The sequence below is a fragment of the Ochotona curzoniae genome, unplaced genomic scaffold (assembly GCF_017591425.1).
Source record: "Ochotona curzoniae isolate NIBS_2020 unplaced genomic scaffold, NIBS_Ocur_1.0 contig_1014, whole genome shotgun sequence".
Lineage (NCBI taxonomy): Eukaryota > Metazoa > Chordata > Mammalia > Lagomorpha > Ochotonidae > Ochotona > Ochotona curzoniae.
This window is the reverse complement of record NW_024464920.1, coordinates 42068645-42080732: the sequence shown is the minus strand read 5'-3', so window position 1 is coordinate 42080732 and position 12088 is coordinate 42068645. Positions and strand designations below refer to the sequence as shown.

The 12088-nt window shown below is 44.0% G+C and overlaps 1 protein-coding gene across 1 annotated transcript in view; it reads right to left on the bottom strand.

Moving 5' to 3' along the window:
* The window catches only part of POLR3B (RNA polymerase III subunit B), a 102088-nt gene that overhangs the window by 43502 nt on the left and 46498 nt on the right, over positions 1-12088 (bottom strand). Inside the window, exons 15-19 of the mRNA XM_040984907.1 lie at positions 9116-9278; positions 7631-7784; positions 4196-4270; positions 3234-3332; positions 1846-1973 (exon numbers count right to left, since the gene is read on the bottom strand). Coding sequence (XP_040840841.1) covers positions 1846-1973; positions 3234-3332; positions 4196-4270; positions 7631-7784; positions 9116-9278 — 619 coding nt within the window. The remainder of the gene's footprint in view (positions 1-1845; positions 1974-3233; positions 3333-4195; positions 4271-7630; positions 7785-9115; positions 9279-12088) is intronic.

Here is a 12088-nt window from a genome sequence, read left to right as displayed (position 1 = left end):
AACTGTGTGTGGTAACTAACAGGGATTCACAGACTCATTCCACAAAGTGAAAGCTTTCCCCCTGCTTTAGTGGGGAGGAGTTACAAAATAAAAATGTTATTTCTGACCTTCAAGTGTATTCTCTGACTGAGAAAAAAAAAGCTGCACTAAAGAAAAACGGATGCAATTTTTTCTCTGTTTCTATCTTCAGGCGCCCTGAAGCGAGGCACTGGCGACCAAGTGATGAGTCTTGCGTGAATTCTGTCGACTGTTCTCCACAAACGGCGTACTGTCTCACTCAGAATTTGCATCATGAGACAAAACAGTTTGGTAAACACAATAGAAGTGATAGCCCTTTCGATACCCAAGGTGCAGTACTGTATGTTTCAACTTGTTAGCAAGTCAGAGATAAAAACGGGAAATCAGCCTACATTGCCACTGAGGATGAAGGGGAAGGCGAAACTGACGAGCCACTGTTTAGACCTTCCCACTGGGAATCACTCTCCACTGTCCAGGCATTTCATCGTTCAGGTGAATGGTGCTAGGAAAATGGACTTTATATTTCTTTGTGACTAGCCAAAAGAATATGAAAATCCATAAAAATATGTATGTGAATTATATGTTTGTGTGTGTGTGCACAACTACATATATACAAACTGTGTGCCTGTGGTGAAGACACAGAGTTCCTGAACTATCCAGACAGTCAGCAGAGCTGGTGGCTGGCAACTGAGAAGGTGAGGACACTCTGGTTACAACCCAAATGTATACAAAAACCACTCCCTCTATGCTTTCATGGTGTCTTCATAGAACTCCTATATCACGCCTCCAGAGATGACAAGCCACACTGATGCCTCAGGTATACAGGATAGCAATGTTTACACTAAGGACTTGGAAAATATTTTGAAAAGGCTTAGAAGCAAACCTTCTTTTTGCCTGATATCCTCTCTGTATCACCTGCAAGACACAACTCCTTGGTGACACCTCTCTAGGACACCTCTACACCAAGCCGACACCAGACAGTCACACTCAAGTACTGAGACTTGACCATCTCTCCTGTACTTCTGTCACCTTCAAAATACATGTCTTTTTTAAGACATGCTTCAGAAAGAAACGATTTTCTAACAGCATGTGATCCGGGCTGCTGGTCCATTACAGCATTACTCACATGGGATGGCATTCTTATTTTCTGTTTTGGTTTCTCCAACTAAGATTGTGAACTTAGGGATGGCTCTGTCTCAGTTCTATGCGTTCAGACTCTAGCCCCAAGCTTAGCCATAGTGTTACAGGATAAATAAATTAACAGATGGACAGACAGAAGGCAAATATCAAATAAAGAGAAAAGAAAATAAACTCAGAAACTGATGTCACAAGGATTGGGTAAGTTTTAGGAGACACAGTAGCCAACTGCAAGGATATAATGGGTTCAATGACTCATCCTCCTGCAATTACCAGGAACAGCCTAAAAAAATGTGCTCTGTACCTTCTGCAGCTCTACATCTTTTCCTGCTCCTCCCTTAACCCTGAGTTTTTCTGCTCTGTCTATCATGTGTCCTGGTTAGTAGCTTACATTTTATAGGGCTTTGCCATTCATAGCACATCTTTGTAATTCTGTAATATTGTCTATTGTTCTGTTTGGTCAAAGAAACAAGTTCAGAGGGGGTTACTTCATTATCATTTCAGCTTTTGACCTGACAGAACACCTACAAGCACTGTTGTTTAACACACAACCCTCTGACCTTGGCAACCTTCAGTGCTTCCAATGCCTGGCTGCCTGATTTGCCCAAACTTGTAAAACTAGTGAAGCAACAATAAGAACTAAGCCTTTTTCTCCAGTATCTATAACAACACTCCAGAAGGAACTCTTACCCATTGCTTGTTTCCCCATAGCACACTGATAGGTGTTTCTCGGGGACTGGTTATGATGAGGGTATGGAATCAGGCCTGCACAAACACCGAGAAGAGTGAAGGGTTCGATCTCCAAGTGCGTCGTATCTCTAGCAGAGTTAAGAATTAGATGGTTGAGGCATCAAAGGTTATAAAAAGTTATAAAAATATTATTATATAGGTTGCTAAGGAATTTAGCAATGCTAATAAAACCATTAAAAATACCTAAATAAAACATAACAATTTGCATTTTTTAAGTGATAAAACTATAAGAGAAACGAAGCTGTACATCGTGTGTACACAGAAGATAAAGTGCAGTATTTGGAGTTCAGCACAGCTGCCCTAGTTGGGGACAGGAGCACGGGGGGATGCTGCAGTGGTGAAGTGAGCAGATCATGCAGGCACTCCAAGGCCTCCAGAAGGTCATCTGAGGGAGGACAGCCACCAGCGGGTAGGGAGAAGTCCTGAGATGAGCACTCCACTCCAGAAGGAACAGACTTCAGGTGACTTGTAGAACCCAGGTAGCAGGGAGTGGCCTGGTGTGCTGGATGGCAATTTTGAAAGCTAATGCAACCTGCTAAGAAAGGGGCTGATGTGGACATAGACAAGGAGAGGAGTCAAGGCTGAACCAGATTTTGGATTTGAGTAACATAAAAGATGCAACCATCACAAAAAAAAGCTCTCCTTAATATTCTGTCAATTTTGAAAGGAGGGGGTATAAAGTAATTTGAGAGATTCATACTTTTAAGGAGTAAAAAATCTGATGAAAATGCACTGCTTAATAGATAATAAAAGTGATATATTTCATCTATTGAAAGAAAGAAAACATACAAAAACTACTTGTTATTTATTGAGGATACAAGAATTATCAGGTGCTAGCACTGAGTTTCCTAAGTATTTAACAATTTCAATTTCAGGTAAGCAATATATTAGTCATATGTATCACAGAGCAAGATATGTGGGTGTCCTCTAATATATTTTGAAAAGGACATAGGTTTTTCTAAAAATATCATTGCTACAGGAGCAATACTGCAAGCATAATACAATTTCATCTTTATGTCACCTGATTCATTACTGTAATTTTAGCAGTGATTAATGCTAAAATCAGAGAAGCAATTCCTTTTAAAAGTTATATATTAAGTGTTGAGTGAAGATGATGGATAATTAGTTTAAAGATAACCTGTAAGCAGCTTTGTGATAATCTCAATTGGAATAAATGATGGATTATGGTTTACCATAAAAAAATTTATGTATAGCAATTCCATAATCAAAGATCACAGGACAGAGACTGAAGATGACAAAGAGACAAGAGCTGCTTGCTACTATCATCAGAATAGGTTTCAGTTACACTTGTTCCAGTTTTTACTTACTTATTAATTGTATGTTCATATAGTGCAATGTTGCAATCATTTTCTTCATTGACATCTAAATATTCAACCAGGCTCTCATGTAAGAAATCTTCAAAAGTCCTGGGAAAACATTGGTTAAAGAGACATTAACAAAAACAGGGGCTAGCACCGTGGCATTGGGTAAAAGCACCACCTACGATGCCAACATCCCAGTAGAGCACTGGCTCAAGTCCCGGCTCCTCGTCTTTGATGCAGCTTCCTGCTGACGCCCTGGGAAAGCAGCAGCAGACGACCCAAGTACTCGGGCTCCTGCCACCTAACACAAGACTGAATGGAGTTCCAGGGACCAGGCTGCGGCCTGGCCCTCCCCAGGCTCTTGTAGCCATGTGCGAAGTGAACCAGACAGCAGATACCTGATCTCCTTGCTTCCTCCTCTCTAAACTTTGTCTTTCAAATAAATAAATCTTTTTTTTAAAGGCAGTATTTTTATAGCAGTATTTTATTATATATAAATAACAGGAGACACTGCCTTTCATTTAAGCCAAAAGCACCTTCCTTTTGGACAGCATCAGTATAGTATAATACCTGAAATGTGCTATTCTTGGGACAGTTATTCCACATCCCTGAAATAAAAACAGCAGTGTCTGTGATTCTTGTCAACCTGCTCTTGACTTCTAAATAACAAATCTGACTTTAAAAAGTTCTCAGTGTCATCACTTACTTATTCTCATACTAGAAACATTTAATAGCGCACAAATTTATACCACAGCTCTGTAATCGTCCTGATCTACAATTGGTGAGTATTTTCCGATGCCCAAGAAAGTTTACATGCAGAAAAATGGCTTTGTAACAGGCTGGCAGGGAGCAGCTAGGAGACTGAAAATGAAGGTACACTATTCTTAGAAGCACAGATCCAGGGCATTAGTGCTAACTAAAACATACAAATACATAAAGACCTACGTACTTTATTTGGGACAGCTTACCTGTACCCCTGAGCCAGCTCCTCCATATGCTTATTCGTGACCGCAGGTTTCTGCTTCTTGACAATTATGTAGGGCCTAGAACGGAGCAGCAGGCGTTCCATACAAGAGTTACGTTAGCAAATTAATTTGCCATAGAGAAACAAGGGAAGATGTACATACAATTTAACTTTTTATTGGATTGGCTGAGGATACCAGGTATTTTTTGCATGTGTAAGTACGTAAGGACCAATCTTTCCTTTCTTATATAAACATGCACACTCAAGCCTACATGCACGCACATAGTCAGGTAGATACGTAGTACTCATCCCAGTTATCTTAGCAAACATTGGAGTTTGAATCAAGAGTCAACCTATAAATAAAATCTAGGAAGGACTTAAGCCTTTATGTCATATATTTTTTTAAATGGAAACTTTTGAAATGATGTGCTTCTTTGGGAACATTTCATATACAAATAGTGCCTGCTTATCTACGGTTTGGCTTGCTGTCCTCACAGTTTAGTTACCTATAGTCAATCATGGTCTGAAAGTATTAAGTGGAAAACTTCAGAAATAAACCATTTACAAGCTTTACGTTTTGTGTTTTGAGCAGTGTGATGAAATCTCACAGTAGCCCATTCTGTTCTGGGATTTTGGAGCAACTTTCCGCATGGGGTATCTGTGTTGTATATCCTACCTCCCCGTTAGTCACACAGTAGCCATCTGGGTTACCACATTGAAAAGATAGATGATCTAGGGTTGGCATCCACTGGGTGTCTTGCAATGCATTTCCAAGGATAATGGGGAAAAGGGGAAGGGAGGGTAGGGATAGAGCATTATCCATAAAGCTAGCAGGCAAAGAACCACTGTTCCTTAGGACAATAAGGTATTTTTTTTCAAGGGCTGGAGAACTATCCATATGTTTAGGATATTTTGATTTAGGACAAATACCACTGAGTGACACCCACAGTTACTTCACGCTACCTGTGCATGACAAGAAAGAGTGGCAGCTAGTTTGTACTGAATGAGGCTTTCTTCCTTAGTGATTTTTAGCAATGTAAGGGTGCAAGGTACTGCGTTCTCTGGCAGATTAACCTATAACTGTCAGCAGGGCTTGTCTCCGAGTGTTTCACCACCACAAGGAAACACCGACACAAAGAAAGGCATGTGGCCATGAACTGTCAAGGGTGGTTGCTATTTGGATAAGCGGCTCTCACCCAGAGGAGCGAGCAATCAACAGACACTTGTGTGCTCTAACCTAAAGCCCAAATAAGTGCTGGGGGACTAATAAAGCACTTTCCAACATTAAGGAAGAGGTGCAGCATCACGACAAGAGGAGCCACAAATTACTGGAAAATGAACAGGGTGAGCTTTATGTGGAATTTCGGCTTCTTCCTCGCTGGAAGCACAACCCTGGCTGCCTCTGGGAAGGGCTGCCATGAGGTTCAGGTGAGGCAGCAGCAACATGGCAGAAGCAGGGGCCGGGGACACACTTAGCTACCTGGGGTTTCTCCTCACTCTACAAATTGTACCCATTTCTATAGCCAGATGTGCCCTCTGCCATTATGAAAACACTTCTAAAAAAGCAGATGTGCTTTTAGAGAACGCTATATTCTACTGAATGCACCTACTGTATTTCCTTGCTCTAACCAAACCATGTTAACAATAATGAACAAGCACCAACTGGGTATCTGCTGCCCTACATGGCAGCACAATCTTGTATCAGTTAGTTTTCAGGACAATTCTAGGTAGATATCATAATTGACATTTTATCAATCAAAGAATCCAAAACTCAGAGACTCTAAGTATTGGAATCCCACAAGCCAATAAGTAGAAACTTAGGATCCAAATGGATCATCAGTTGTTCTTTGGTTGTAAAGAAGAGAAATCAACTCTGGCTACTTAAAGTAAAAATGGAATTTATTGTTAGCACTAAGAATTTACTAGAAGGCGTAGAATGAAAGAAAAAAGAGAAATGGTCAGCCTCTGAAACTGAGGGAAGCACAGTACCGGACACTCTTTTCCACATATCACTGTCACAATCAACCAAGGCCTTCCCATGCCTCACTCCAGTCGGGATTCAAATTTTCTTATGAGTCTGGCTGGTCTTGCCTGGGTCATATGTCTGATCCTTGGCTAAGCAGAAGACACTGGATTAACCATCTCAAGGAGACTCTATTGAAAAGAAAGAGTCCCCAAAGGAACCTGTAATGTACTGCGAAGCAGAAAATGGTACCAGACAGACACAGCGATGGCAGTCCACTTGCCCAGCTGACACTCTTCCAGCCAGCAATAGCTGTCTGTCTACACAGAATGACTCCAGCAAAACAAACGAAGGCTTCTGAAACACAGCCATGACCTCAGCTGACACCCTCACGTGTTCCCTAAAGGCAAGATGCTCTGCCCCAGTTGTCTTTGGATCCCTAGCTCCCAGACAAGACCTTGAACAATAAGACTTTTAATGAAAGTTGGCTGAATAGGGCCCGGCGCGGTGGCGCAAGTGGTTAAGTCCTCGCCTTGCACGCCCGGGATCCCATATGGGCGCCGGTTCTAATCCCGGCAGCCCCGCTTCCCTTCCAGCTCCCTGCCTGTGGCCCGGGAAGGCAGTTGAGGACGGCCCAAAGCTTTGGGAACCTGCACCCGCGTGGGAGACCCGGAAGAGGCTCCTGGCTTCGGATCGGCAGAGTATCGGCCCGTTGTGCTCACTTGGGGAGTGAGTCATCGGATGGAGGGTCTTCCTCTCTGTCTCTCCTCTCTGTATATCCGCCTTTCCAATGAAAAAATAATAAAAATAAATCTTTAAAAAAAAAAAAAAAAAAAAAAAAAAAAAAAAAAAAAGAAAGTTGGCTGAATAAATAAAAGAACCCCACTCTTCCCCTGGGCCTACTGCTGTCTTTATTTCTTCATGCCTCTACCTTTGCATTCTTGCTGTACTGCAGCCTTTTCCCTCTCCCTTTTACCCAGTGGCACAACTCTTGTAAAGCCCAGTTTGCAGCAACAGTATCAAGTGGGTAAAAGTCAAGGTTGCTGAAGTCAAATAAACTCTAAGGACTTCTGAGTAAAATCTTGACTCTCACATTCCTTGGGTTTGAGTAAGTTACTCAGCTTCATTTTACCCCAGTTTCTTCACTTATAAGATAAAATAACAATATGACCTCAGAGAGGTACATGCAGCAAAAGCATTATACTAACAGTATATCCATTAAGTAATAAGGAGTGGCCAGCATCCATTACTAGCACAGCTGTCTGTTCTTATTTCTGCTCCTACCAGCAGCCTAAGCTCTCCGAAGGCAGCCTGCTTCCCACTCATCTCTGAGCCTTCCACTAATCTCTCAAGTGCTCACTAACCAAGTTAATTTTATCAGTGGAGAAGGTTAAAGCAGCTTCAGAAATAAAAATAAGATTTTTTTTCTTTCAAAAGTCAATACAAACTGTTCAAAATTGTTTTTGCAATAAATACCTGCATAGCCTTCCTCCATCAGAGGAAATATAGACACATCGATCTGTAAGGTTGGTTGAGATGGAAACAAATTCATTGATATACCCTGCTCTCCGCATCAGTCGAAATGTATTCACCAGCTTTTTATGGTCTCTAATGACGCCCAGGATGTTTCCTATGCAAAACAGAAGAAGCAAGGCAGAAATAAAACATAAACGTAATATGATTTAAATATCTACTCAATAAAAACAACGAGTAGTCACTTGAAAGCCAGTGCACAGGCCATGTGAAAAGACACAGAGGGAGGCAGGGAGGTTTAAGGGAGCTAGAGCCTACAGTCGGGTCCTGTATGTGCTAGCTGAATAGTCCTGGGAAAGTTCACTTGACGGTCCTCCTTTCCTCAGCACAGCATGAACTTGGGGTCCAGGCATGTGGGTATGCACACCAGCGTGCTCTCTTCCAGAGTAGTTGTGAAGACCATACGAGATGATGAACTGTAAAGCACACAGCACTCTGCCTAGCACCTGGCAATGCTGTTATTTAACTGCTCTGTGATCATCATCAGACTTTGCCCTCCAGGGTTAGAGTGAGGATCCCAAAAGATGTTAGGACAAAGTGCAGAGTAGGAGCTCACTCAGCCTCAGCCTCCGGCATGCACTGCACGTGGCTCAGGTTGGGACACCCTTCCTCATCAGCCCTGAAAAGCCTCCAGGAGGAGGGGAGAAGAGATCTGCCAGCTAAATGGCACATAGACCACAAAAGAAAAGCAGAAAGGGCATGGTGCACCTGCTGCTGAGTTCTGGGGTAACTTGAAGGAGCTGAGAAGAAGTAAAAACTGGTGACACGTCTACTATCAAATGGCTGAATGACCAACTGACCCTAAGGGCTGGGCTGGTCATTTTTGCAGATGTACTTGAAGGTACCACGTGAGCCGTATTCCACTATGGATACACTTGCAGCTGCAAAAAGCCGTGTTATCCTTCAGCTGTAATGGCTGTGTCCTCTTCAAAACCTGGATTACTAGGCAATAGAGTGATTCTGTTATGACTTTTCTACCTTTCAATTAATGTCCACCTGGCCCAGAATTAATGTATATTTGTTCTTTAAATGCAAAGATAAGGGCAGGCATTTATGGCTGAGGGGGTTAAGCTGCCCCCTGGTATGCCAGTATCTCATGTGAGCACTGGTTCTAGTTCTTGCCAACACACTTCCAATCCAGCCCCCAGCTGATGTGTCTCAGAGGGCAGAGTGGTAACAGGGCTTCTGCCCTCAGGTGAGAGGTCTGGGTGGAATACCAATCTCCCAGCTCAAGCCTGGCCCACGCCTAGCCTTTTGGTCATTTGGAAGTAAACTGGCAGATGCAAGATCTCTTTTTCTTTTTATCTCTCTCTGTTCCCTTTGCCTTGGAAGTAAATTAAAGAAAAAAAAAAAGGCAAAGAACATAATGGATCCCCTCCCAGTCCCAGCAGGCTGTCTGGGATCAACACATCTTTGTAATATACCCACCATTCAAGAAGACAAGGAACACACTTGGGTATGAGAGCTCTTCCCCACACAATAAGTTGACATCTTCAACTCCTAGGTTACTGGCTAATTTAACAATAGGTCCATCTTCCATGTCAGTTGTGATGTGTGTCATAAGGGCCAAGTTTTTAACCAAACCACATGCCTAGTAAACAAGACAGTCATTTTTGAGAATAAATATTAGTAATACAAAGTATAGTTTGTACCTGAAAATAACTCATCACTTCACTAGCAGCAATAGTTAATATATAAAGTAGTACAGTCTTACAGGGGACAGTTTGGTAATTCATGCAGAAGCCTTTAAAAGGTATGTACACTTTCACCCAGACTAGGAAACAAAACAGATTTGCAACAGAAAAGCTCTGCACAGTACTATCTGTAATTGTTAACAATGATGATATCAACAATGTTCAAAATAAATTACAGAAAAACAGCTAAGGAAAAATAGTAGGTTTTTTTGGTGGGTCTCAGGACGGGGCGTCTCATGCCTGGATCCCAGACGACAGCTGTCATGTGCACGTGGTGAGCTGTTCCCGGGTGGCCAGTGCACCTTTTGGTGCCAGGCTCTACCTGCTGGCTGCCCGGCGGGGGGAGCTCTGGGGTTTGTTTCTTTGAGTCGCTGCTTAGTTAGCTTCAGGTTGAACCCATTGTGCTTCTAGGACCTGAAACATTCGTAAAGATTCCCACTGGTAGTAACTCTTCCTTTGTAAAACTTGTAATCACTGAACAATGCTGACCACCAAATACCAGTCCATGCAGAAGCTATGGTTTGGGGCTTGTTCTGCAAAAGTAGCTCCAACAGCTGGCTAATGTGTCAACTGGTAATGGAATAGAGCAGATCAGGCAGGACTGAGCAAACCTTAGCTCACAAGTAAAACTAGAAACCAGGAGGGAGCACAGGTCATGTTGAGCTAGGCTCTTGTATCTACTGGTCCACATGAGCCAGGGACGCTAAACCACGGTGTCTAAGGCAGAGGTCGGGACAGGTGAGGGGCTGTGCCAAGCTGGGTCAGAGCAACCACTGGCATGCGAGTGATCTATGGCTGGGAACAGGCCCGGTTGGGGAGCTAAGGGGACAACCCTAGCTGGGTTGAGGTTCCTGACAAGGGGCGTGTGACCTGGAATGGGGGCTGCATTCTGATCTGGAAACAGTTGTTGTCTCCCTTGGCACAAGTGTGGACTGGGATTGGATGCACCGAGCCAGGCCAGACCCCCACACCCTCTGGTGTCTTGGAGGACCAGGGCAGATGTGCGATGGACTAGGCAAGGTCTCAAACCACTACTGAGCCATGTGTGAGCCATATGTGGGTATGGACTAGCCATGGCTGGGCTGAAACATCCAACAGCAAGAACCAGCTTGGGTTGAAGGCCAGTCAGGAAAAGCCACAGTTCCTGCTATGACAGGAGGTGGACTGAGTAGGGCTGGCTCATGGACCCCCTGGTAAGCATGAAAACTGGCATTGGGAGAGGTTCTGATGGAGGAGCCTGGGCAACTCCTCTGGCAGGACACAGACCTGGCAGGTAAGCACAAGAAACATGATAGAAAACAGCCCAGAACAGGCCATGGAAAGTTACCCACTGGCATACAATTGGCAGGGGTTGGGGGAAGACCAGGCTGAATCTGTCCACGTCAACCACTGGCAAATCCAAGCACCAGTGTGGGTCGAGCCAGGTTGGGTCGCAACAATGACCAGTGCACAATATGGAATGCCAAGGTGAGGTTGCCTGTACCGGAAGGGACAGCAGTGCCCAACCAGCATGAGAACAAGGAAGGAAGGGGCAGAGCCAGCAGGGGAATAAGGGAGGGTTCCTTTGCTGGACAGCTACACCCGCAGGAGTAGGCTGGGATGGGGGCAGACCAGACTAGGCAGGGCTACAACATCTGTGCGCCTCATGTGGACTAGATCAGAGAAAAGCTGGGCTGGGCTGATTATTCCTACTGGTGCAAACAAAAATAGAGTGGGCAAGGGTTGTTCGGGCTTAGCCACAGCATCAGCTGGAATCTGGGAGTGGGAGAGGCCTGGGAGGGAAATAGTGGACTCATCCCTCTTGGGTTACCACTTCCACAGGAGGACATAAAACTAAGACAGTGGTTGGGGTGGAATAGGGTGTAGGACAGACTGGATTACTGCTACACATACTGGCAAACCAGGGTAGGGGGCGGGTCTGGTGGGGGTTATTGCGGGTCGCTCCAACTAGCCTGCAGCTCCCACTAGTTTATGTGAAGGCCGAGTATGTGCTAGGCAGAACCAGGCTGGACTGCAACACCTATTGGTTCCAGTGGAAGTCGGGAGTGAAAACAGAACCAACCCAGCAATTACAACCACCAGCTACTCAGGGCGATGGCCTGTGCCGGGCCCTGTACTTGCTAGCACATAACAAGAAATTTCTTTGGAGATCTCCCCAAACAAAATGCTGGACTCAAAACCCTAACCAAGAAAAGAGAGAAGACAGAACAGGTCAACCAACCATCGAAGCTATGATGGACTATGTCAATCAGTGGATTTTTCAAAGACCTCATAGTGCTTGGAGTGGCAAGATTGGCAGAGATTCATAACTGTTGAAACATCAAAACCACTTGAGCAAGAACCTCAGAGCCCTACATCCGGGACCTAGGGAGGGTGGGAAATTGGGTGGGCCTTCTCCCTTAATACCCCCCTTTAAACATGAAGGAAACAATATGGAAAAATACTAGTCTTATCCACTTTCCTGTAGCCTTTGAACCTTTTTACCCTAATTAACTATGTAAAGAGTGTCAACATAAATAAGTAATTTAAAAAAAAGAAAAATAGTGGTTTTTCTACTTATTACTTGTTGAATTCTTGATTTGGTGGAGAGTTAAGCATGCGATGATACATGGAAAGTATATCAGGCCTGGCATGGTACTCTAGCGGCTAAAGTCCTCGCCTTGCATGGACCAGGATCCCATGTTGGCACCTATTCATGTCCTGGCTG